Here is a 26885-nt window from a genome sequence, read left to right as displayed (position 1 = left end):
TTAATAAACATAATTATTGTATAGCAGCGCATAACTATATTGTCTACATGTATATATAAGTATATATTGTGTAACTTATAATTTATAAATGAATTTAAACAAGTAACATAACTGTAAATTGCTGCTTTATTAAACGCAAACTTATAGACGAACAAATAGCTTTATAAACACAAGGATGTGTTGGTATGCCTCGAGTATTATGTGCTGTTTTCACTGCGCTTAGCAGCTACATAAATCACAAAGAGCACGATTTATAAAAAATTTAAATTTAATTTTAATACTACGAGCCAAACATATTGACTTTTAGAAGTTAGGAAGTATTCCTGGAAGATCTTATCTCAATGCTTGAACATAGCTAAAGGATATATGTAGCTATAGACGTACATACATACTTGTGGAATAAAGGTAGTTAGAAATTTCGAACCTGCATACCACTGAGTAGCAGTCGCATTATCGACCCTGTTACGCCCTCTGCATACAAACATACATATATATCTGACATAAGTTATTTTCGTTTTAGACATTCAGCAGACTTACTCTGAAATTGGTAACGCCCAATCATATCCTGTTCCAAATTATTCTTCGTTTTTTTAAGTTGGTTCAGCGTGTAAACATACATATGTATATAAACACGTATTTTCACAAATTTAATATTTTACATGCATTTGGTGATTTCCACGATTCAAAATAAAAAAGTTTGATTTGACACTTCAGTGTGAGTATGGAACATCAAGGGAATTAGTTTAGGTAACTTATTTGTTTTTTTTTAACTTCTTAAATACAGTACTACACATAAAAAAATATATTATATATTGTACATTCATATATGTACATATGTAAAGGTTTTCATATTTTTTCTGCTCCCAAAAAAAATTTTTAAAGAACTATTAGGATACAAGATATAGATAGTAAAATTTTTTCATATACAAATGTACATATGTACATATATATACATATATATATGTATAAATATAGCGAACTTATGTATAATAATAATATTTCAAGAATACTCTTGACGAACGTTTTACTCTCAAGATAAATTTAAAAACAATAACAATAATTTTTAATAAAAATATTTCTTTGTCAATACAATACACACGCATATACATATCTAAATCTATCTAATCTTAAATCAGTTTGTTTTCCTACAGGGTAGATTAGTCGTTCAACATTTTTATTTCTGTTACAAGTTTTCTTACACTTGTATTTTGTGCATTTATAGGAGATGATGTAAAAATAATTCTTTCAAAGTCCCTACGGCTGTGTACCCTACTTGTAAATAAAGGCCTATCCTATATTTGTTTACTTCGGGGCACATTCACGTATACATGTTTACTTTGACATTTACTTACGTGTATTTATTTGATATGTAAACTAAAGCATTTGATATGCATACATACATATACAAACATATGAGAGTAGACGCTGAGTTAAACGGCCAATGAGGTGAATGTCAGGTGCAAGAATACCAATTATACGTCAAGCAAGTACATCTGCCTTGGAGGTCTGCGGCTGATATAAACTGTAAATATGTAACTGTCGGTCTGTTGTTTATTTTCAATTTCAAGGCTCATAACAAAAAAAAATATCTATTTTCAAATATTTATATTCCCAACATACATACATACATATGTATGTGCGTAGTATAAATCCTTTTTTTACGGTATTTATATATGTATAGCAATTTATGCATGTGTTTACATTCATAATTATTATAAACGATTGGCAACGCGATTGTGTGCCACAGTGTTGCCTACCATTGGGCGTAGGATAAAACTAACGAAACAGCTGATTAGATTGAAATGTTTCCGTAATCTGGTAATATTGTTATTTAAATGATTTAAAATAATGTACGCGCTATCATATCGGATTTGAATTTCTGTGTTGTGAAGTAAAAAACATAAATTGTAATAAAATGAATCCTACAGGCACGCGACCCACAGGTCGATTTATACGTGGTCGCGCACGTGGTGGTGGTGCTTTTCGTCCTTATTTTTACTTTCGTCGCAACGGACGTACAATACCAGCTGGTGGACGCGGAAATAGCAATGCACAGGCTCGTGCTAATTATTCAGGCTGCCGTGGGCAACGACGTGGAGGAATGCAAAATAATTATTATGCCCACCCACCCAATGTAGTATTAGATTCGTCTTTTTTACGGCCAGAGTGCTATGCTGCGCCTGATGATATTCAACACACAGTGCAAAGCTTTCGAGCGGATATGCCGCTACATTGCCCTGGCTGGCATTTGTATTTCCCGCAAGAACCCTATAAGGAAATATCAGAGGTAGCAAATCGTATTAAAGCAGTTGAAGAGTATTACATAAAGCAGCAGGAGATTTATGATTTAAAACAAATACAAGACGAAAAATGCTTTAGGTTGGAAGCAATACATGTTTGTGGCGACAAGGCGCTTACAACTCTGTGGCCTCAGTTGAAGGAAGACTTGCTGGAGCGAACACAACGTACTTTAGCTACATTTGCGGTCGCCATGCACAAAGTATTAACAATGTCTGCTGTAAATAGTGCAACAAGTCAACAGGCATGTAGCAATAGCGCTTATGTGCCTCGTTGTACATTACCGCGAAAAACATACGCTCGACTGAACGGTTTTGCAGAAATTAATTTAATTTCGGATTTGGACAGATCAATGATAGGGAACTTATGCAGCGTACGTGGTGTCGTTTCTGCCATAGGCATAGTAGAAGCGGCGGCCTCATGGATTGCATATAAATGTCCACGATGCGGACAAGAGCAATCTATGAAGCAAACCGGTAAAAAAATAGAGTTTTTATACCCTGAACAACGTATATTAAGTTTGCCACAAAGTTTGTAACACCCATTAGGAAACGTCGGTGACCCGATATAAAAATGTATATAAATAATAAGCGTGATGAGATGAGACGATTTAGCCATGCCCGTCTGTCGGTTTGTTTGTATGCCTGTATATACGCCTAGTAGCCCTTCAGTTGTGTTATCGATCTGAAATTTTGCATACGTCTTCTTCTCATTTCTTCAAACTGAACGAGGACAAATTCTTATATCATCACGAAATTTGGCATGGCTTATTGTCTAAATCAACTATACAATCTCCGACTTAATAATATTTTTTGTTTTAGATCAGACCATTATAGCATATAGCTACCATTCCAAATGGCCGATCAAAATTTAGTTCAAGTATGGAAACTTTTTTATTTGTGAAGGGTATTATAGCTTCGGTGCAACCGAAGTTAACGTTTTTTCTTGGTTCTTATTGAAATTTGAAATAAATATTTTATTCGCATATGCAATAGGATTTTACGTATCACGACCGAATAGCTGCAAAAGAGAAGGCTGTCTCGCGAAAAAGAATTTTATAGAACAGCGTTCTTCACCTTTTACACGCATCACCCCTCAGCAAATTATACAACTTCAGGAGACCAACATACAAGCGCCTATTGACAGAGAATACGATACATCAAACATGATTGATGTCGAGTTAAGATACGACTTAGTTGATACGCTCGTAGCGGGTGAGGAGGTAATTATTTGTGGCATAATTAAAATACGTACATTGGATGACGAGCAGAATGCAAATCCATGTTCCACTGTAACTACAAGTAAAATCTACATGAAAGCTGTTTCCATAAACAAAGCAAAACGTTTGGGACACATATTCACTCAACGTGATATGGATGTTATTTCCATGATAAACTCGGAGCCAGATAGTTTTAAGCTTCTATCACATTCAGTGGCACCGGAGTTACATGGTCAAGAGATAGTGAAAGCAGGTATCTTGCTGTCGTTATTTGGTGGAGCTGGTTCACAAATACATGACGAGTCGGAGATTAACGTCTTATTAGTGGGCGATCCGGGTATTGGTAAATCTCATTTGCTCGAAATGTCTGCAAAAATTTCAACAAGAGGTAGCACAGTTTTTTTTTTGTTTTGGGGTCGCTGACACAATTTTCATATTGCATATTTATTTTCTCTTAGGCACATTCCTCAGTGGCAAACATTGGTCGCCCGCCACACAGTCTTTAACCACCGCACTTCAAGGTCGTACACATCACATTCTCAGTTCGGGTGCACTCACTATTTCTAAAACGGGTCAATGCGCTATCGATGATATTGATCGTTTAGCTTCCCAGCAAGACATTTTAGTGCAGATAATGCAGTCGAAAATGGTTTCACTACCATTCCCCAATTTGTATGCAACTATAGCCATGCCGACATCGGTTATTGCTGCCGCAAACCCACTTCGTGGCCACTACGATCACTCGCGAATACTCACCGAAAACACTCGTTTGAGCAACGCATTACTTCAGCAGTTTCACTTAGTATTTCTACTATTAGATAAGTCGAACAAAGATTTGGACACCTCATTAACAGAGCACATAAGAGCAATACATGACGGCATTAAGAAGAATACGGCGATTGCACAACGCTTCGATAAAAAACCGAAAACAAATAATTCCATGAGTTTAACATTGAGTGATGATGAATCAGATGATGAGCAATATGATTTAAGTGAACGTTTAAAGCTAAAAAATGATGATTTCAAAGAGGAGGAATTAGATTTGCTGCCACCGATATTATTGAAGAAATTCATAGGTAACTTAGAAACACTTAATTTTTGTGTTATGTTATAATTCCTGTGAATACTTGATTGTCTAATAGCATACGCACGCCAACAATTACGCCCTTTATTGAATGATGAAGCTGCCGAAGCGCTTAAAACGTTTTATATGAGTTTACGTGACAAAGTAGGCGAAGAGCAAAGTCGCAGTGTAACGACAAGGTAATTAAAATTTGAATAAAATATTTAAACAAGTAATATTAAACGAGGATTTGAGATTAAGTTCGATTCATTAATACAAAATTGTACATGTCATCGCTTAACAAAATTTACCGATGTTAATTTTAAGCTGCTGTAGCTGTCGTGTTGAGAGTCTTTGGCCGAATAAAAGTTGGGCCCGAACCGGTTGTCATACCAACGATGTTAACTTTTCTACCAAACCTCTTTGCATATAATGATTTGTTATTCTAATTATACGAAATATTATTAAATCCGATAAAATTAGGAAGCTGATTTCAGCTTAAGGAGAATAGTATTTTGTCCAACCAATAATGATTTGAATGGTAACGAATTTTAAAATCAATCCCACAAAAAAATCAGTTTTGTTAATAGATAATCTAGTGTCTGCTCGACACTTATTTAAATAAAAAAAATCGCGGAAATTTTTTCCAGATTTTCAGGAAATTGTTAGTAAAAATAGTTAATAAGGTGAAAAAAATCGAAACTGGAAATAAGCTTTCGATTAGGCACTAGCTTTTCGTGTTTTAAAAAAGCTGTATAAATTTCCTTCAAATCTATCGAGCGGGTTTCGAGCTGCAGTGGTCACCAGTTCAAAAATTACAGTTTGGAGAAAAACGCATTTGAAGTTTTACAATCACACTTTGTTCGCTTGCAGCTGCAGCTAGCTACCTGCTCTCGAACGTTCCAAAGCGCTCAAGATCCCTTAGCTAAATATCGAATATATCGAAAGTATTTGTCGGATTTATTTAAAATTTTCAGAGAATATTTTTAAGATATTTTATTTTACAAAAATTCAAAATGATGAATGCTTTTTATTTTTTATTCGGTTACATCTAACCGCTTACGTAATATTACTGAGTTATTCATCGTTTTGTGCTAAACAGAAGCCGTTCAAATAATGAAAAAAATATGTACATATTTATAAATAAAAAAGTGATATGCAGATTTATTTTTATGAGATAAGCCTTTCGCAACATAATTATTGGCAATACATTCTTTTAAACTAACGCATAAGCTTTAGCAATGCAGAAGTAGGCAGTTCAACTAAAACAGCCAATACTAAAGAGAGTAGATAGGACAACACCATAGTGGAGAGTATAAAGTAGAACTGTAAATTAAGAGCAAAAATTCCAAATTAAAATTAAAAAATTGATGCTTCAAAACACAGAAATAATTTACCATTACACCAGTGCCAAAGTAAAGCGGTGTTCTCAAAGTGCCCAACACTACGCGTGCTACGAATATATGTATCACAAAAGCGCCGTATGTAAGACGACCCAAAATACGGAAGATAGGCAAGCAAGAAAACTTACGGAATAAGCCTGAAATTGAAATCATTAATTCAACATTACTTTCCAAATTCACTAAAGTGCTTCGACTTTACCGCCAACTTTGCATGCCATGCCCACAACAAATACGCACAGACCTAGCCCCCAATTGTTGCGTTGTATGGCAGCATAAACGCTATTCCAAAATCGTGGCTGTTCCTCGTAGTAATGCTGATAAATCGGGTGCGCCGATAAAAGCCACAGCACACCAACCGGAATGAGTGCATACCAAAGGCATTGGAATAATTTGTTTTTATGCAATTTAAATTGTTTTGCCGAAATCTCACTATAAGCGATGGCAGCAAGCACGCCGCAAAAATAGCAAGCAAAATTCATGTGAAACGGCGCATAGAAATCGCTGAATTCGCGATCGTCTATAAACGAGTCCTTTTGCGTTCTGTTTTAAGAGAGAAAAATTGATTTAAAAATATAAAATAAATTATAGGTAAAGTATATCAACTAACTGTGGCGATGGCACAAAGAAGGGATCATAGTCGCCGAAATATGCTATAAAGCCAGGCAGCATGTAGAAAAATCCGCCAACACAACCAAAAAGCCAATTGCGCATGTGCGGCCATCTGTGAGAGTAAAAAATTTTTTTAATAATTGCTTATGTATTAAGTAACTTGTATGACTTACTTGTGTGCTATTATCAGTAAGAACAATGATAACATAAATGAGAAAGTATCGGAAGCCAGATACCAACTCTGGAGCATACACTGTAGGAAAAGAAGAGAGTAGACTATTTTTTCGAAAAAAATATGGGCAAATTTTAAATGCTATAACTCTTAAGAATGAAAGTAAGATTAATACAACAACAAAACGCATATAAGTATGTATAGAAACATCGATTTAGTCAAATCCGTCTGTATACCATATACGCGAAGTAGTTACTCAATGTTTGAGATAACGATCTGAAATTTTGCATACGTCCTTCACTCACCAAGTAGCTACCTATTTGTCGGAATGGCCGATATCGGACCACAACAGCATATAGCTGTCATACAAACTGAACGATGCACATAAAGTGCCTGTATGAAAAACTTTTTTATGTGACAAGATATTTTCACAAAATTTGACATGGATTATTGCTTATAGCAACACTATCATATTCGAAGAAATTTTCCAGATCGGACAACTATAGCTTATACTTGTAGCTGTCATACAAACTGACCTGTCGAACTCAAGTCCTTGTATGGTATACTTTTTTATTTGACAAGATATATTTACGAAATTTGGCGTAGGATATTACTCAATGCATCGCTACAATCTCCGAAGAATGTTCAGATCGGATCACTATAGCACATACTGATCGAGATAAAGAAATATGTCATGAAAGCATGGATAGCAACGGATTCTGACATCGCGTTTTGTTTGCAGTTCCAAATTTTCTTGGGCAAAGTGAGAGAGAAAGCCGAACGAAACCAATTTTTTTCACAACAAAGAAACTGTTGTAAAGTATGTTAAAAAAAAAAAACAAAAACTGCAGAATGGTTTATTTTAGAAAATCATCAAAAAAAAATTTCGGAAAATAATTGAATACTACAACTCGACAAAAGGCGGAGTCGATATAATGGACCAAATGGTTCGTACATATTCGTGCAAATAAAAATCACGTGGTCCTGTTCTCTAATTTACTAGATATTTCTGCTGTCTACGCTTTTATAATATAAGGTTGTCGGTTGTCAAATATCTCCCTTCCGCTTTTTTGCTCTTCATTCAATGCTTTATAAAAAGTGTTACAGTGATCGGATTTAGTTAAAATATGCGCCGTTTTGTTCGATGATCTGTTTCTATCTAGACGGCAACTTCATAATACCTTCCTTGTAGAAGCCCCCCTCCTTATTTGCGAAGAATTCGGACTGCCACTTTTCACAAGCCTCTTTTGAGTTCAACTTCACACCACCAAGGGCATTCGCCATGGACAAGAACAGGTGGTAATCACTTGGCGCTACGTCCGGGCTATATGGTGGATGCGAAAAAACCTCCCATCCGAGCTCCCGTAGCTTCTGACGAGTCATCAACGAAGTGTGTGGTCTGGCGTTGTCCTTTTGGAACACTACACCCTTCCTGTTGGCCAATTCTGGACGCTTCTGGTCGATCGCCTGCTTCAAGCGGTCCAGTTGTTCGCAGTAGATGGTAGAATTAAGCGTCTGGCCATATGGGAGCAGCTCATAGTGGATGATTCCCTTCCAATCCCACCAAACACACAGCAAACCCTTCCTGGCCGTCAATCCCGGCTTGACCACTGTTTGGGACGATTCACCGGCCTTCGACCACGACCGTTTTCGCTTGATATTGTCGTATGTGATCCATTTTTCGTCGCCAGTCACCATCCGCTTCAAGAATGGGACGAGTTCGTTCCGTTTCAGCAGCATATCGCAGGCGTTGATTCGGTCCAGAAGGTTTTTTTGCGTCAAATTATGCGGCACCCAAACATCAAACTTTTTTTTGTATCCAGCCTTCTGCAGATGGTTCAAAATGGTTTGGTGACTAACTCCCATCTCCTGGGCGATGTCACGAGATGCCATATGCCGGTCTAACTCGATGTATTCCATGATTTGATCGGTATTTGTCGTCACAGGTCTTCCGCCGGCTGGCTTATCCATGGTGTCGTTTTCACCGGCTCTGAATCGTCGAAACCATTCCTCCGCGGTTCGAAGTGATAGAGTACCATCCCCCAAAACACCATTAATCTCACGGAACGTTTCTCTAGCGGATTTGCCTTTAACGAAGGAAAACTTTAAAATAGCGCGAATTTCGCCGTTAGTGAACTCCATGTTTACACGTCTATAACTGTTGAACGCAATATCCAAACTAATCATGCATAGCGTTGTTTTGTAGGTTATGTCAAGACCTTTCAAATTATGTATAGTGTTGCCAGATACGAGCTCTGTAGCGCTTTGTACATAGCCGCGAAATTCAAAAGACAAAAAAGCGGAAGGGAGATATTTGACAACCTTATATTTACCGAAATAAATTCTGAATCCCTCTTTAAACTAATAACATTTAAATTTTTTTCAATACAATTATAAGGGGTCATAAAATGATAGTTTTTTGTAAAGTCCCTGTACTACGTTAGTAAAAAATTATATATTATATATACATTTTAAGTGAATAATTAATATTTCAATGTAGTTAGTTTGCTATTCGAGGCGGAGATGAATAGGTTTAATAAACTCTCACTAATTTACTCACCTTCTCATTATTGCGATAGTAGTTATTGATATAGAGCAGATTGACCCACCAATTTTTGCGACAAGCGAGCTGTTCACGTTCAACAATATGTCGCCAAAGTGGCCCACCAGGATTTTCAAAGTACACACCACTCAATAAGATGACAAAAGCATATGGTATAGTTAAACTGGAATTATAGCTGATATAAAGTCACTACAAGCACACTTTACACCCTGGCAACTTACCGCAAATAGCGAAATATATTGAACTTAATAAACACCTCCACATATTCCCTATTGCTTAAGTCATTCTTGATTTTCGTTAACTCTACCCAATTGATGGTGAGCAACAAACCGCTAAATACAAAGAATGTGATCGTAATCAAACCGCCCGATATCAGCAGTGTGCCAGCAACTGTATGCAATAAACGCTCATTATCCTGTGGATTACTCAAAGCGCCTTCATACAGTATCCAATTGGTGTGTGCAAAAACTACTAAAAACATGCAGAAAAATTTGAAGCAATCTAGAAAGCGTAGATCGCGTCCCAATTTGCCGACAGGCTCCTGATTTAGCCGATACCAATTGCGCACAATGGAGAAACTCACGCATAAACGCTTTACTATTCCAATTAATTGGGTAAAAAATTCATATTTGTTATGCAAAATGAGACAACAAACTTACCTTGTCCCGTTATTGCGCTTTTATAGTGATCCGCTTTGGAAATTTCCTTATCGCCAGGCGTGTGCTTGCAGTATAAGTCAAATAAACTGCTGCTGGCTACTAAAAAAATTAATACCAAAATGGTTGTGTAGAAGGTGAGATTCCACGTATCTGCGGGGTGATTGGAATAAAATAAAGATTATAACGGTATTCAGGCGAATTATTGTTGTTTTCTATGCACAAATTGCATTTATTATTGAAAATCGCAATATATACATACATATTGTAACTGTTATGGCATATTAAGTAATTTTACTTAAAGCGAAAATTATACGGAAAAATTAGAATATCGTAACAATTACGTTACGTACACTACGTGATCTCACTCAAAATAGCTCTTAATATTTACATTTTTAATGCATTGTTAGATAATATCGTTTACCCTTAAGGCATTAATAACGCCAGTAAAGCATTAACTACTCACCGATTTCGACAGTTTTGTAATTAGTTTCGCAATATTCAATCATGCTGAGCGCTTTTAGCCCATGTGTTTGTTGTAATTTCAAATTAATGCATTGGTTCAATATGGTGTTATATCGCTGGCGATTCGTCTGCTCGGCGCTGAATAAATTAACGTATGTATTTAGCTGTAATTATATAAATTTTTTTTATATAACAAAATTTTTAATGTTAAATACTACCATAAGGCATTAAATGTCTGATAGAATTCTACCCAAAATGATGAGATGACATGACTACTACACACTTTTCTGCAATCAAATATTCTGAATTTTAAATAATTGTCTAGGGAATCCCTAAAAAATATTTTTTTTGTTGTACCTGTTTATAGTTTTGAATTTACGAGCAGTTTTAAAGTGAATTGTTATTGCGACAGTCTTTTGTTACATATCGGCTCCGTTATGAATAAATTAATCCGACTGTCTCGCGAAAACTGTTGTGTTTGGGTATACCGAAGGTTTTAACACTCACGAAAGAAACAAGTAAAAAATCAGTAAGCTCAAAAGCAGCTGAACATGACATAAGTATATTCCCAATTTGTAAGAATTGTTTTAGATATTCTATAAAAGTGAGTTAGGGCAGTCGTGATTCGATTTCAACCAAATTTCGATTTCGACACCAAATAACAGTATGCCCAGATAATACGTTCACTTAATATTTTTCGCTTATCGCAAATTCTGACCGTTATACATATATATATACGAGTACGTCGTTAAGACAATCAGAATGACATAAATCATTATACATGCATAACTAATCGGTAACCCCGTGATTTTGCATAACAATGTTCATAACAAAACTGTTGTTTTTTTCACAATGTGACCACTCTGTAATATTCGCTTTGATTTTAGGGCCCAGATCATACCCAGTTAACACGAAAACGTATATTTTAATATTCAAATATTTGACTGTTAACGTGTTGTAAAACCCAATAAACTCATTTTCGAATCCAATTGACTACTTTAGTTAATTTTCGCCACTTACAGCTTTACTAACATAAAAAAAGAAAAAAACGTTAACTTCAGCTGTGCCAAAGCTTTAATACCCTTCACAGTGGCATGTTTTATAGCATAAAAGAGTATAAAAATATCTTTATTCGGATTTCAATAGATCAGCTTTAAGCTATAGTGGTCCGATCTGAATAATATATTCGGAGATTGTAGCAATGCCTTAGATAAAAATACCTTGTCAAATAAAAAAGTTTTCCATACAAGGTTTGCTCGGTCAGTTTGTATGGCAGCTATATGCTATAGTGGTCCGTTATCGGCGGTTCCGACAAATGAGGAGCTTCTTGAGGCGAAAATTACGTGTGCAAAATTTCAGATCGATATATCAAAAACTGAGAGAATAGTTCGCGTATATACAGACAGACTGACAGACATGGCTAAATGGACTCAGCTTGTCCAGCTAATCATATAGATATGTATACTTTGTTGGGTCTCCGACGTTTTCTATTTGGTGGCACAAATGTCGTGGCAAACTTATGGTATAAAGTAAGATAGCAAAACAAACGATTCTGCGCTCAGCAGTCAAGCACGCGCCAACCGGTATTTGCGACTTTTTCTGAAACTACCTGTGCGTAACATAGTAACACAAATATGCTAATGACAATATTAATGCAAATGTGAAAAGATAGAAAAACAAAAAAAAAACAAACAACAAATAAATGAAATCTGTAAAAGTTCGATCATCTGCCATAGTTACACATACCTTTGTGTTGTTGGTAAGTAGACCAGCGTAAAGTTCTTTGATGACATCAGTTTTGACATCTTCCAAATCCTCCTCGCACCAGCGCAAACATAGACCAAAATACAAATGCCGATGATCGAAATGATGTTTGTGATATTTCGATATATCGGTGATTACCCGCCAAGCCTCCGAGTTGTTTTGCGGCAGCACCTCGGCGCGCACAAAGCAATATGTTTGTGAACTTTTATACTCTTGTAAACAACGATCGTAATCGTCAAAGTCATACAAATTCGGCATTTTAAAGTACTCGGTCACTGCATATTAGCGTGGGAAAATAAATAAAACGTTAGTTATTTCTTTATTATGCATGATTTAAATATTCCAAACTACAAAATAAACACAATCAAGATGGCTCTTAGGTTTGCTTTTAAAATTTGTGGATCTTCAAATTTTGGTTTTTGCCAAAAAAAAAAAATACTCTTCTTCTTTTCACTAGTATAAAAAAAGCATTGTAAAATCTTTGTGGGGTATTCAAAAATATTATTTCAAAAGCCTAACGTAAGGCGTCAGTGACATGATGCTCATAAATACGGTGTTCATAAACATTGGCCAAAAATAATAATATGCTCGAAAATTTTTCACAATAACATAGTGATATGACTATCTGTTAAAATAGCCCAAGTCGGCTTAAGTTGTGTATTTTTATACTCTTGCAACATGTTGCTACAGAGTATAATAGTATTGTTCAAGTTAGATATAAGGTTACATATACATAAATGAACAGTATGACGAGCCGAGTTGATTCGAGATGCGTATCGTAATTAAACTTGCTACACATGTTTATTAGCAAAAAAAGTAAGGACAAGTGCGTAGGTGGGCATAGTCAGACCATAAAAACGTCATTATTCAAACATATACCACCACTAAGCACTAAGTTATATATATATTAAGGATCGCCGAAGCAAAGGGCACCAGTAGGCTAAACAATTTTAAAAAGTAGGCGTGGCGAATTTTAAAAAACGGACTATTTGGACTACTTTGACAATAAAATACATAGAACATAACTGGCTGAAATGCGTCGATTTTAAAATGGTCAATTTTCTTTGGGGTTAACAAGCAAGATATAACAAAAATTCCTGTTTCCTGTGCTTATGGGATAGCCGTGCCAAGACAGAACACTGGACTAAAAAATTTTGGCCTTTAAGAGGGAATTTAGTACCGATGAATGCCCCTCTAGTAGCCAGAGACCATATGATATTAACCCCTTTTCATATAAAGTTAGGTCTGATAAAACAGTTTGTAAAAGCTCTAAGGGCTGGGGAATTTTTTAAATGTAATATATCATAGAAAAAATTAAAGCTTATATTTTTGACGGTCCACAACTAATCAACACGGTCCTGGGAACTAATAAAGGACCAACCAACATTTTACTGATTGTATGACAGATAAGGAGAAATCTGCATAGATTGAATTTATTTGGGTTGTGCAAAATTTCTTCTGAAATAAAAAGCCTCCAGACTACATTCAACACATTGAGCAGCTTCAGGCATTTAGAACGCTTTCCAGAAAATTTAGACGACTGGAGAATAAGGAGAACGCTTTCATCCGAATATTCGCACTATGGAAAAGCGATGCCAGAGTCGTTGGAATGCATTTATGATGACTGATTACTGCTCAAGCATTAAAAACAAGATTGATGTTTCTACTCATGCAAGAAAAGCACATAAAAGAAAGTTTTTTCAAGCTAAGTAAAAGCAATATATTTTTTAATTTCAAAATTTCACATTTCGAAAACTAGAGCTGCGAGAGAAAAACTGACTACAGATTTGGAATCAATGGTATAAAATCATACAAAATCGGGTAAGAAAGTTCATAAAACAAAAGACCGGTTTCCCCGTGCTAATTTACCCTTGCAAGCTTTAAATTTTGTGATACAATATTTTTACTATAAATCAAATATCTACCTTCGTTCAAATAGACTTAAACTTTTTTAACATATTATTAGCAAGCACCAGGCAAAAATTAAAAAATTAAAAAAAGATATAAATTTCAGTTTTTTTTTTTATTTTGTGTAAGTCTAAGTAGATGTTACTTTCATTGTTCTGGAATAGCTATCATATTAAAATTATTTTGGTGTAAAAATCAGTTTTCCAATTATCAGTAAATAAGTTCAGCAATGGCTTTAATAAAAGCGCAGGTGGAATTAAAAGTAATGCTCGAAGTAAGTTTTGATTTTCTTTTATTTTATGCTATTTTTTATAACTTTTTTTTTTGTTATTTGTATTTCAAAACTAAAAATTTTATGTTAAACGGCGTAATTAAAATTTTTTAAATCATATTTTTTAAAATTATAATGTTTAAAATATTTTTTGTTATTTTTTATGCTATTTTTTATTCCAATTTTGGAAAATATTTTTTTTAATTAAAATTTTTTCAATTTTATTTGTTTTTAGATCTATTGTTTTTTAAAGATAATTTTTAAATTATTTTAATTTTTTTTTATTTTCTTTGATTGTATGTATGCATGTTTTTTTTAGCCCATATCGTTTGTTATCTATATCTTCTTTATTGCCACTGACTCACATTAAATATCCGTTACATTTACCGGTTTAATGATACAAGTTTCCAATTCCATCTTTTTGACCACTTTTCCTTTTTTTGAATTCTCTGCCTTTTGATTGAATTTAATTTGCTACATTAAAGTGAAGGGTAAACGAGTTCAAGTTCAACAATCGATATATTCGACAAGGAACTGTTAAGTTATATATGTACATATGTATATGCATGCATTTTTGTACGTAACAGACATCCTATCAAATTCTAGAAGTTACAAATTGGCATCAGGAATTGGAATGGAAAATTTTATAGTCATATAAATGTGTATGTAGAATATAAGTAGCGGTCCATTTATATGAATATTCTTGTATGTGTAAAATTAACTGAAAAAACAAAAGACTTAAGCAACAAACTTGCTCATATGGCTTCACTTCCTTTCCTTTGTGTTTATTATAGCGTACATACTCGCTTGAGTTCTTTGGAATATTGTAAGCTCTTCCTTCTTGGATGTTCAAGGTCACTCTTTCGTATTAAATATTGCATGCTTTTGCTATTACAAGTTTGGAGTGCGTTTCACACATACATTTAGACAGTCCTGCATACATTTCTTCCATTTCAAAAATACTTCAAAAAATTTTAAAGATGATTTAAAAAAAAAAAACCAACAAATAATTTAAAAATATTATTGTTATATATTAGACATGCGAGATTTTAGTCGAAAAATTTTATCTCGGCAACTTACTATTCATTTCGTAGCCACTTGCCAAGCGTGCAAGGCAGCTTACTAGCGTGATTAACCACAAGTATGTCTTGCAAAACATTGCCATATTTAAATTTTAACTTCTGTTAATTTTTTCTTCACTTTTTTCCAAAGCACAGTTCTTAAGTTCTACTACATATAATGGTAATTTCCACTTTCATATAATTATTTTTTACTCTTCATATTTCCAATATTTGCACACACATTTCAACACTTCCTTTTACTTTCACAATTAATTCACCATCCTAAATTCGTGTGGTTTTATTTAAAAGTCAGGAAAGCGTGACCGCGTGCTTCGGCTGTTACAAAAGGAATGAGCGCACAAGATGAGTCAACAACTTTCATCTAGCTAGGGTTGGTTGCGTACTGGCGATTCTAGTCAAGTCGTTCTTACATAAATACAGACATACAGACATATTTATGGACATCGAGGCAGTTGATATTGCTGGCGAAAATATTACACGCCGCAACTGTTTGTGTCTTCTTGTACTGTTACTAATCATACTATACTATTGATTGGTGGCAAAGCGGATTAATAATCATGCGTAAGGCTTTTATGAAAGCCAAAATAAAAAATAGGCACGTTTTGGTTTTTAGTGCTGGTTTGTATTTTCCCATATCTGATTCAAAACTAAAAACGTAATTAAGCAAACTAGTTGGAGTATATACATACAAGTAAGAATTAGTTTAGTTTTTACATAATTTTGCTTTAAAATAAAAAAGTTGTTTTGGTTCTTAGGCCCTTATTTACTATGAAAAAAAGGGAAAACGTTAACTTCGGCTGCACCGAAACTCTAATACCCTTCACAGGTGCATTTTTTATAGCATAAAAGGTAAAATCTGATCTTTATTCTGATTTTGATCGTTAAGTTTGTATGACACCTATATGCTATATTTGTTCGATATCGGCGTTTCCGACAAATGAGCAACTCCTTCGTAAATTGGACTACAACCACGCCTAACATACTACTTCCCATATAACACAATTTTAGATACCATGTGTCACTTTCTAGTATGCAAGTCAAGCAAACATGAATGTACGAATAATGGGTTTAAAGTGTGCCACCTTATGATCAAAAATTGTCCAAATCGAATCAAAACTGTTCCAGTCCTTAGGTATCGAATATGTGGACCCCAATGCCTATATTTGACTTTTTACCGAAAATATCGGTCAAAGTGTAAGTAAAGTAATATAGAATTGAAATTCTGAGAGGATCATTTTCTTGTCTGTATGTCAAAAATGGGTTGAATCGGGTCAATACTCGTACTGCCCTTAACCCCCATAGACCTAATAAAAATATTTTTGAACTGCCGGGTGACTTTATACCGCATATATCGGCCAATATGTGAGTTATCTCAATAAAAATTTGAAAGCATGTTTAACAGTGAATCTTTGTGCCAAAATTAGATAAAATAGAGTGAAAACTTGTTCTAGACCCCATACAAGTATAACTGATATCAGGGTTTTCGAACAGCCGGTTGACTTTACTACATGTGATTGGTGATAGTATGTGAGGTACCTGAATGAAACCCTGGGATGTGTTACTGGCAAAAATTGATCAAATTTGGTCAAAACTACCCGCAACTCCTATATACTACATATAATGATATACGTTTTATTTATATATATATAAAATTGCTTCAAAATATGTTCTCGAGTGGATCGGAGCAATGTCAAAATTAATACAATCATCCCGTAACTTTCTATATCGTCTAAATACCCCGTGAAATGATTTCCGTCTTTCCATCTGCCTTTAAACCCTTTAGGTTGGTCAAAATGTCTAATATTTTAGTGAAATTAAGTGGATAAGTTCCCTTAAAAGTTATGTGGTTTAGCGCTGAATTACAATAGAATTGGTCTATACCTTGCTCTAAACCTCATATCCCTGAAATAATTAATTTCGAAATTCTGGTTGGCGTTTTCCACATCAACTCAATATATGGTATATTAAATTCAGCCTCTTCGGTCGAGTTAATATCACATACATACATATGTATATCTGATTTGAAGGTGTTTTTAATATAATTTTAGCTGACGCGAATTTAAATAAAGCTATAAAACTAGCCCTAAGTTTATTGCCTTCAATATAAAACAAGAATATACCAAGTTTGATTGTACAATAATTTATTCACGATTTCATTGTATAATGAATGTTTAATTGATTCGCAACATTTTTTGATATAATTTGCCAGGACACACACATTTTTCCTGCTGCCTCACACTACTGTAATACGCGTAATCGGATGGCAACCACGCCTAATTCCCATATAACAAACTTTTAAATTCCGTCTGATTCTTTCACTTCACAGTATACAAATCAAACATCAATAAATTTATCAGCGTAAAACTCTGCACTCAGTGCACACAAGGTATTTCATCTTACGTCGAAATCGCACTATAACTTGTGCCGAAAATGGGTAAAAGCCCCCCATATACCTAAATATTTTCGAACCGCCGATTCACTTTATACCGCATCTATCGGTCAATATGTAAGAAATCTTAATGAAATTCAGAAAGAATTTTTTTCTAATAACAGTGCACCTCCTGCTTTAAATGAGTGAAATCACGGTGATACTTTACTTAGTTTGACATAAAGTTTTGCCAAAACCTGTAGGTGTTCCTCCGCCTTTGTTCCTTGCAAGTTGCAAGAGTATGAAATGCTCGATTACACCCGAACTTAACCCTGCCTTACTTGTTTTTTTTTTTATTTTGTTTTCATTGCTCTGTCGTTCTCAACGAGATTTGCTTCAAAGCGTTCAATATAATTGAATTTTGCGACGTAATTTTTTTCCGTCCTGTAAAATTCTGCTTTCATAGTAATAATTTGCAATTTCGTTATGTTGAAGTATATGCCAGTGTATTCGTTTCTACTAATAATGATTCGTTTTCGCCTAGATTAATTGGGGCCATTCGTCTATAGGTGTGGGATAATTGACAACCGGTTAAGACTGTTTTATAGTTTTTGAGGATCATACATTATATACATATAGTTATTGCTTCTTTATTGTTGTTGTTATTTCTTTATAAATCAAGGTTATCCCCGCTGAAATAAGCCATCGTTATAAAATTGTATTTCTAGTCAATTTACCTGTTATAAATTAGCTGGGTCCTAATTACCTCCCTATATTGAACCCTCATTAAATTTTTTTTATAATATAAAATAAATTACTCACATGCTAAGTGCCATTTGATTTTTCAAATAAAAGGTGTGTATACTCCATATTCTTTTATATACTATTATATTTGTGTTTTATTATACTCTTGCAACATGTTGCTACAGAAAATTATGTGTATACACTGTATACACGCGTTCCTTGGCAAAAAAAACACCTATAAATTGCCATAACTAAGCACTAAATTAAGTTATAGAACTGTAATTTGGCACAGGAGATCACAGTAACAAGTGGTACTTGTGGGCTAAAAATGTATGTAGGCCCCGCCCTCTAAGAGGTTCAATGTACATATCGCCTAAACCACTTAAGGTACAACAACCAAATTCGCTTAATACAATACGAATACTGTAAAAATTAATGAATTGCGAATATGGGCGAAATCGGACTACAACCACGCCTACTTCCCATGTAACACAATTTTAAATTCCATCTGTTTGGAAGTATGAAATCTTCGGTTACACAATTGCCAAAGCGAATACATATTTTATGTGAAAAATAAAGAAAAGAAAAAGTACACAGTTTGGAAATTTTTAAAATGAGATGCTGATGAAACATTGCCTGCACAACAATCAATTGACTTGTTTACAAAACATTAATCTTGTGTTGAGTCGAACCTCTTGAGGTCTAAACCGTTGGTTTTTCAAAGTAGTCAAAATTTGACTGATTACATTGGATCACTTTTTTATGCTATTTAGACACTAGTTCCCATTTTTAAGTGATTCTACCACCTACCACATACAACACTTTAGTCGAATCGAATATAGTTTTATGACAAAAACTCTGCAATTTTGTATATAAATTGCTTTATCATAATTCTCTTTGTACGATTTACAAAATTTCGCTTAAATTAGTTAGAAATTTATTGTGTTAAAACAAGTTTTGAAAACTAAAAAGTTGCTAAACAAGAATGGTTATCTGTTCATACATATTTCATTGATAAACTAGATTCAAAGTGCTGAAATATTCAGCTTATTCAGTTATTTCATGTTTCACACACGCATATTTCGGCAGCTACGTTTTCCTCTGTTTTTGTTTTTTGTTTTTTTGTTATGGTGAATCAGCGTTTTTTGAAGAGCCTATTTCTATAATATATTCTAGTAAATTATATTTAATGGTCTGTTGATATTTTGCAAAGGTAGTGTATCAATAAAGTGACAGTTGGCTTCGTGAATATTTAAATTTTAATTTCTGTTTTGTTATTTACCTTAAAGATTTCCTAACATTTTTGGAACGATTAAACTGATTGAGTCATGCCTTATTGTAAGTTTTAAAATGTCTTTAAACAGCTCTATTTTGAGCCGTTCTCAGAGGCTCTCGAGAATAAAAGTTTTAGTTGAAGAAAGTCATAAAAATGGCGTAGAAGATAAGCTTTCAGAAGGACTACAATAATAACTACTTCAGCAACCTTGAAAGCTATTCAAACTAGTTTATGCGACAAACTTCAATTGGTTACACTTTTGTCATGCTATAGAAATAACTATGTACCATATATCGATAAATTGATCACCTTTATACCTGCTACATTTATTGCAGCCACCTTGAGGGGCTTATTCGTCTCTCACAAGCACGTGCGCGTGTCGATTTCTCCGAAGAAGTTACGAAACTTCACGTACGTGACGTTCTCTGCATCGTACGACACAGTATAGCTGATACTACGTTGAGTGATTATGTCGATAGAAATCCAGCCACGGCGACCGCGCCCACTAGTCAACGGAGTATGGTGAAAAAGTTCATACAAATGCTGCAGTTACGTTCCAGTGCATTGGGGAGGCGAATATTCGACTACGACGAAATAAAGGATATGGCGGGACGAGCCGGTATCTCGTGTGGCGTCAGCAATTTAGTGGATATCGTGAATCTACAAGGATACCTGCTAAAGAAAGCGCCAAATATGTATGAAGTGATGATCGATTAGTTGGAGAGATGAATACAATGTGTATTATATAGTCAATATTTAGTTTATGTATGTACATGTAAATATATTGTAAGAATACGATAATTTTTTCTTTATCATTGTGTATATAATGTTAACGCCATGTTCAGACAAGATAGTTGAGACAATAAAGTTGAAAATAAAGCGTCTGATTTCTTAAGTTTCATCTGAATTTGTAACATTTAACAGCTGGCGACAAAGAATCGCCCGATTTTTCGATCCTAACAATTTCATTCCACAACAAATGCTTTTCTTATTGGTTTGCAAGAACTTTACAGGGTTGCATCGGAATCTTTACCCAGTTTAATTGTTAGTTCAGTTCTAATTGTCGATTAATTTTTTTGGCAAATTGAGTCGCAATTGGTGGTATTAAGTTTTAATTGGCTATATTTTTCTTAACTATCAAAGATCGGAACGATTGGAATGGAAAGCTTGTATGGAAAGCTTTTTCATTTGATGTGATGTTTTCCGCAATTCGACATAGGTTATCATCTAAGGCCATAATGCAATATTCGAAAAAATTATTCAGATCGGACTACTATAGCGTATAGCTGCCATACGAACTGAACGATCGGAAAAAGTGCTTGTATAGAAAACTTTTTCATTTGACGAAATATCTTCAAGAAATTTGACATGCAATAATCCATTAGGTAATGGTGCGATTTCCGAAGTATTTGTTTAGATGGAACCACTACAGCATATAGCTGTATACAAACTGAACGATCGGAATGCATGCAAGAAATCTTTGGTATTTGTAAAGGGTATTATAGCAGTCTACAGTCCATGGCCGGTATAAATTCAGCTGCGTTCCATTCAAAAAATTGAAAATTACTGAAAAAAATGTTAAATATTTCTTTATAAAGTAAATACCAATTTTTTAGTTTTTTAATATATTTTGGAAATACATACATATATATTCTCCGTGATTTTTAATTGGCATACAATACCAACTTATCAATGCATTCCTTTTCATAAACATTACACATGTGAATAATAATTTATTTTACTTAATAGTAAGAGTACAATGTCTTTTATGCTACATCATTTTAAATTAACTATTTAATAACCACATTCGCTACTAGTGTATGTATAATTCTAGGCATTCATTATAGTAACTACAATTCATACATTTCTTTACCACAACGTCTGTTCCGACGAACATATATCGTTCGGTTTTTTTTTTCATTAATACTTAACATTTCATTGCTAATTCTTAATACTAATTTATATTTCATTTCGAAAATTTGTGATAATATTGTGTATTAACTTGTTCGTACATATTTTTTCTTTAAATAATTACAACATTCGGTGCATTGAATTGTGTAGGTGATTTAGCAATTTTATACGCGTTATTATTATTTTTTTTTGTTTTTTTTTTTAGGTTGTAATAACTTGCAATAACTGTATATACTAAAATCATTTTATATTATTTTACTTATTTTATTTTTACCCATTGTACAGTGGTTTAAAAATTAAAGTGCTTACTACAGTAAGGCCTAGCTATAGATGTATACTAATAGTGGTTAGTGTCTACTTATGCTCTTTTTCAAATTCCATAAACTAAAATTGTGAAACGTATATAAAGAATCCTACGCTTCAACCGGAGTTACAAAAAAAAAAAAAATATGTATATATATTTATATATATATATATATATATATATATATATTATATATTATTATATATATTTATATAAATAAATTAGAAAAATGTTTCTTACATCTTCATTGAGTATGAAAGCAAATAACTCAGAATAATGCTGGCCTAGTTTCTGACTTGAAACGAAAATTTGTTTAGAACGCGGTGTTTCAACTGAATAAATCCACTAATTTTGTGCACTTAACAAACATAAAAAACTTTTTAACCATATAAATGTAATTTCACATTTTGTAACCTGGATCCGGTTAAATTTTTATATATAAACAAATGTATTTGTGAATATTTGTAAAATTTTATCCATTTCAAGATTTTGGTTAGCGATTTTATATTTATATATTCTTGTATGTATGTATACTTAGTAGTGATTTAGTGTGTCTGTGACGATTAAATCCGCTAGATGGCGTTGTCAAAAAAAAAAAAATTCGTTTATGCGAGGTCAGCGTGTAATAACAAACAAATTTGGTAGATTTGTGAAAAACTGTCCCGTTAGGCTGCAGTTATGCTCCGATTTGTTTCATAGCATAGCTTTCGTACATGTGCAATGGTAATATTACACAGTTTAGTTCATATTTTATAATTTATAAAATGCACAAAATTGGAGGGTTTAGTTTGAGCTGCTTAAAAATGTTTATGAGAATCACATTGCAGTTTCGAGAGTGTCTCTTATGAAGCTTCAAACAAAAATAGGTGTATTTTATTTTACTATTTCATTATTTGTTTAGTATGCGGACATAAAAATATTTGTTCATAAAAATAAGCTTAAATTTGATCTTATATTATATTTCCATTTACAGATTCAAAATAATAATGATCGAAATAATTTGCATTATTAATATGAAATGTTGTGGTGGCGAGGTTGTTTGCTTAACATATGCAGATTTTGTGTTTTTAAATAAACTACCCTGTTGCAATAATTATATAATAAAAAAAAATGTTTTACATAAATAAAAATTTAAATTTGAATCTATATTTCACCACTTATATTTACACATATGCACTAACCAACGTTACATAACACATAAATTAACAAAAAAAAAAATTATATATAATACTTATATATAAAAATAAAGATTAATTTATTTTAATTGTACATTTATGCTATTCAGTCTGAAAAGAAACGGAAAAACAGTTACATATTTTTGTTTCATTGTTTCATTCAAACAAAATAAATTATTATGAATTTTGCCGATTGTTTTCTTCAAGTCCGCAAATTTTTCTTTCTACCGCGCTAATTATTTAATTAAAAGCGCTGCCAAATATTCGATATAAAAATCTAAGCTTATTGCATACATAGACATATTCGATGATTTAAATTGAACTAATTTCATACATTAAATTTTTGCGTCGAAATTTTGATTATACTACAACCGTAATAACTTTTTTTCTGTGTGAGTAATCGACTTCTTTTTTTTTTATTTGACAGATTATTATTTAAATTTTTTAAAAATTAATGCTTGTTATACCGAAATAAGGATAGTGCAGCAGTAGCATGCTTTGTAGTTGGTCCAAAGGGAATTCCGCAGGGATTTTGGCGGCACGCCCTCGAGTAGATGGACCATTATGAGGTTGGTAAACATGGAACAAAAAAGAGTTGTCGCATATGCGTGGCTGAGCATGAAGGTCATTTGCGGTCCATAATTTTTAAAAATAATTAATTATATAAAATAAAATAATGCTATACAAAAAAAAAAAATAAATAAATGTAGTGTATAGATTAAAAAAAAAGTTATTACGGTTTGTTTTTGCAGCACGATTCGTGCGCCACCCTGTATTATTACTCCAATCTGCACTTTTGTATAATCCAAGCACAGTAACGACATTTTAGCAATACAGTTATAATAGTTTTATGTTGCAAACAAGTCGGTTTAAAGTTAGAGAAAATTTTTGCGGGAAAAAAAGATTTCGCTGAAAAGAATTTACTCGATTTTGGACTTATGTGGGTGGCTTCAAGTAAAGCTTATTTTAATGCTTGTAGTTGTGTTTTTAAACAGGTTATTTAACAACTTTACTTTAATTGAAGTCGAAATCTTTAGTTAGCCACAGTGTATGGAATTTTGACATTTCTCTAAGAGCGCGCTAAGCCATCATTCAGTCATGGACGCATTCAAACTGAAGCAGCGCCAAATAAAGTAAGCAACGCCAGTGGCCTTATAATTGAGAAGAAATTTTTTTGCAGCAGTTCTTGTTGTTAAGCGCTTTACCGTTACCAATACAATATAAAATTATTTTCTTTACCTGACTTAAGCTGCTCTTTCATTAAACTACAAATTTATTTAAGTAAAATGCAATACATTAATGACAATGAAACAAAAAAAAAAAGAGCAATAATCAGTTGTCAGTGCATAACTACATTCCATTACCTTCATAAATACTTACTAAGTATAGTGTCTTGAAATGTTTTTGTTTGAACTTATGCCTAAACACGATTAACTGCTAAACTTAATTAGAGTGCAGAGCGTGCATTTCGCTAAAATTAACTATTAAGTTCTTCTTAGTATTTAAGCTTTATAACTGTATTGTATTCTATATAAATATAGATATACATAGATAATGACTTTCGACTGTTATTTAAATATATATATATATTTTTTTTTTTAACATTCAAAGTTTGTCTTTAATGCTGAAATGCTGCTTACTATTTTATTTATAAATATTTAAAAACTAAGCGCTGCCTGAGTAAATGAAATAATATTAGCTTGTGTTTAAAGGAAAAAAGTATACCCAGTATGACTTAGCATATTTTATATAATAAGGAAATTATTATGTTATAAATATATGAATTTCAAATCAATAAGTTCCCTAAAAAAATATCAGCTGGTAATAAAAGATATTTATTATATAATATTACAATTAAACTATTTATTTGAAAGTAATGCAAAAATACTGGTGTCTTTTCTTTGACTTGGTACGAAAGCACAAAATACGAAAGTAGCGAGGGACCGTTTAACAGATAGCTGTGTAAGCTACGATAAAGCTTTTTACGAACGGTTTTATGTTTTAAATTAATATATAAATTTGTAGTCACATTGATCAAGTTTGCACTATAACGGTGTATAATAATGAAATACTTTTGTTAGAATTCAACTATTTCAGTCGCTTTATGTTGTTTGTGTAAAATGATTCGTTATATTGTTAAAATATTTCACTAAACTATTGTAAGCGTATGAGAGAAATTATATAGTTTAGATATATAATTTTAAGCTGTTGGAATGGTAGTGGCTTTAACTGTGCTACTGCGTTTGCAAGTGTTTAAAAGGTCAACAAAGTAGTACTATGAAATCGCATTGTATTGCTAAGCAAAATAAATAATTGATTAAAAAAAAGAACGATTTTGTAATATTGTACAGTTTTTGTTTGAAATTAATAGTTTTAATTTCTGAAATTTGTTTACTTCAATTAGCAATACAATGCAACAAATGTGCTTCTGAAACCTAGTTGTTGTTTTTGTTCGTTTTGTTATAAGTAGAAAAATGGCGAAGGCAGTTTTGTATACAATGTTGAATGGAAATGTGATTTGCGTGAGCCTTTCTGTAAATTTCCGATAGTAATTTACTAAAAAAAAAAAAACATAATTAATAATTACACATATTATATTCACATACATACAAACACAAAGCATTAAATACGAAACACAAACGGTTGCATGCCAAAAAGTTTCGTTAAAATTATGCGCTAACATCATACAACTTAAATTTTAGCTGACATTTTCACAAACATACAACAAAAAACGAAGAAAAATAATAATAATAATAATAATAAATAAATAAAGTAATAATAAATTAACTAATTTGTAATTTAAAATTTGAACGTCACATTAAAAGTGCGCATTTCCATGGGATTTAATGTGATATCGGCAAACGATTTCAGTCGCTTGCGTTCGCCCTCATGCAGCGTACCGGTCAAACTTGTCGTCTCCAAACGCGCTATATGCAATCTATTGAAACCCACCGGTCCCAGACCGCTCGCCGATGCAGCACACACACGTGTTATATCGATATTTTGACCAATGGCACAATCATAACCCTGACGCTGCAGCACCATCAGTGCCGATGTCGATGGGAAGAGCTGTAGCTGCTCTTCGGAGAGTGCGCGCAAATTTAACAGATGTACATCACATGGCAGCGCACCATGATCGAGCAATACGGCCTTCGGTTTCAGTTGCACAGCCGGCGCATCAAATGTCTCTACAAAGTAGAGGTTCGGTGGATAGCGTAGGCCGTTCGCAAGCTGATTCGCCAGTAAGCTGGGTATTTGGTAGGCATTTGCATTTTTCGTTGGCATATCTTCGATGAGTACCCAAAATTTGTGTCGTGTCAGGCGACTGTCGACAATACCTTCGCCCATGCCACGATAATCATCGTAAAGTGTGCGCCGATCGAGCATCACTTCTAATTGACCCGGTTCATAGGAGGCGGCACCCTGCGCGTGTGTGGTGAGTAAAGTGAAGCGTACGCGCGCGTCTTGTATGAAGGCGCCACTTGTGATGGGGAAGTAGTTGCCTTCAATACCGATTGCCGGCACTTTAATGCGTCTATAATGGACGAAATTTATAATTTCAATACAAATTATGTATATAATGATTGAGAATATTTAAAGCGATGCTAAATCGATTTGAAAGCTGTTTTATAAA

The 26885-nt window shown here is 33.5% G+C and overlaps 3 protein-coding genes across 5 annotated transcripts in view; 1 reads left to right on the top strand and 2 right to left on the bottom strand.

The window, feature by feature from the left end:
* The first annotated feature begins 1803 nt into the window (after nt 1-1803).
* rec (recombination-defective) lies at nt 1804-23260 on the top strand. Of its 2 annotated transcripts, none has more exons than XM_036378115.2 (5): nt 1804-2774; nt 3294-3905; nt 3976-4593; nt 4660-4780; nt 23050-23260. In XM_036378115.2, exons 1-5 carry the CDS (start codon nt 1916-1918, stop codon nt 23201-23203), a joined length of 2364 nt encoding a protein of 787 aa, XP_036234008.2. In that variant the 5' UTR covers nt 1804-1915; the 3' UTR covers nt 23204-23260. The 2 variants fall into 2 exon arrangements, with proteins under 2 accessions (XP_036234008.2, XP_014092952.3); XM_014237477.3 differs by lacking the exon at nt 23050-23260 and adding an exon at nt 20197-20662 and having other exon boundaries at nt 1807-2774.
* LOC106619404 (nose resistant to fluoxetine protein 6) lies at nt 5717-15856 on the bottom strand. Its single transcript, XM_014237478.3, has 11 exons — nt 15472-15856; nt 12195-12487; nt 10450-10612; nt 9987-10136; nt 9549-9924; nt 9325-9490; nt 6766-6845; nt 6591-6704; nt 6183-6523; nt 5978-6120; nt 5717-5906 (listed from the first exon to the last, which is right to left on the bottom strand). The coding sequence occupies exons 1-11, from the start codon at nt 15554-15556 to the stop codon at nt 5802-5804; spliced, it is 2016 nt and encodes a 671-aa protein (XP_014092953.3). The 5' UTR covers nt 15557-15856; the 3' UTR covers nt 5717-5801.
* A 2567-nt stretch (nt 23261-25827) lies between the features above and the next one.
* Nucleotides 25828-26885, bottom strand: part of alpha-Man-IIb (alpha-Mannosidase class II b) — a 46223-nt gene continuing 45165 nt past the window's right edge. For both annotated transcript variants that reach the window (XM_014237484.3, XM_070109490.1), the window contains one exon: nt 25828-26786. In XM_014237484.3, the coding sequence (XP_014092959.2) occupies nt 26051-26786 (736 nt within the window). In that variant the 3' untranslated portion in view covers nt 25828-26050. The remainder of the gene's footprint in view (nt 26787-26885) is intronic.

The sequence above is a fragment of the Bactrocera oleae genome, chromosome 2, assembly GCF_042242935.1.
Source record: "Bactrocera oleae isolate idBacOlea1 chromosome 2, idBacOlea1, whole genome shotgun sequence".
Classification (NCBI taxonomy): domain Eukaryota; kingdom Metazoa; phylum Arthropoda; class Insecta; order Diptera; family Tephritidae; genus Bactrocera; species Bactrocera oleae.
Note: the sequence above shows the minus strand (reverse complement) of the source record. Positions and strands in the feature narration are given on the sequence as shown.

Bases quoted from the DNA above. Each gene is read 5' to 3' on its own strand.
- rec (XM_014237477.3), top strand. From the start codon at position 1,916: ATGAATCCTACAGGCACGCGACCCACAGGTCGATTTATACGTGGTCGC. The intron at 4,594-4,659 runs GTAACTTAGAAA...ATTGTCTAATAG, and splicing joins ATTATTGAAGAAATTCATAG to CATACGCACGCCAACAATTA. The intron at 4,781-20,196 runs GTAATTAAAATT...CATTTATTGCAG, and splicing joins AGTCGCAGTGTAACGACAAG to CCACCTTGAGGGGCTTATTC.
- LOC106619404 (XM_014237478.3), bottom strand. From the start codon at position 15,556: ATGGCAATGTTTTGCAAGACATACTTGTGGTTAATCACGCTAGTAAGC. The intron at 9,491-9,548 runs GTAAGTTGCCAG...CTATAATTCCAG, and splicing joins AATATATTTCGCTATTTGCG to TTTAACTATACCATATGCTT. The intron at 6,846-9,324 runs GTGAGTAAATTA...CTTTTCCTACAG, and splicing joins ACTATCGCAATAATGAGAAG to TGTATGCTCCAGAGTTGGTA.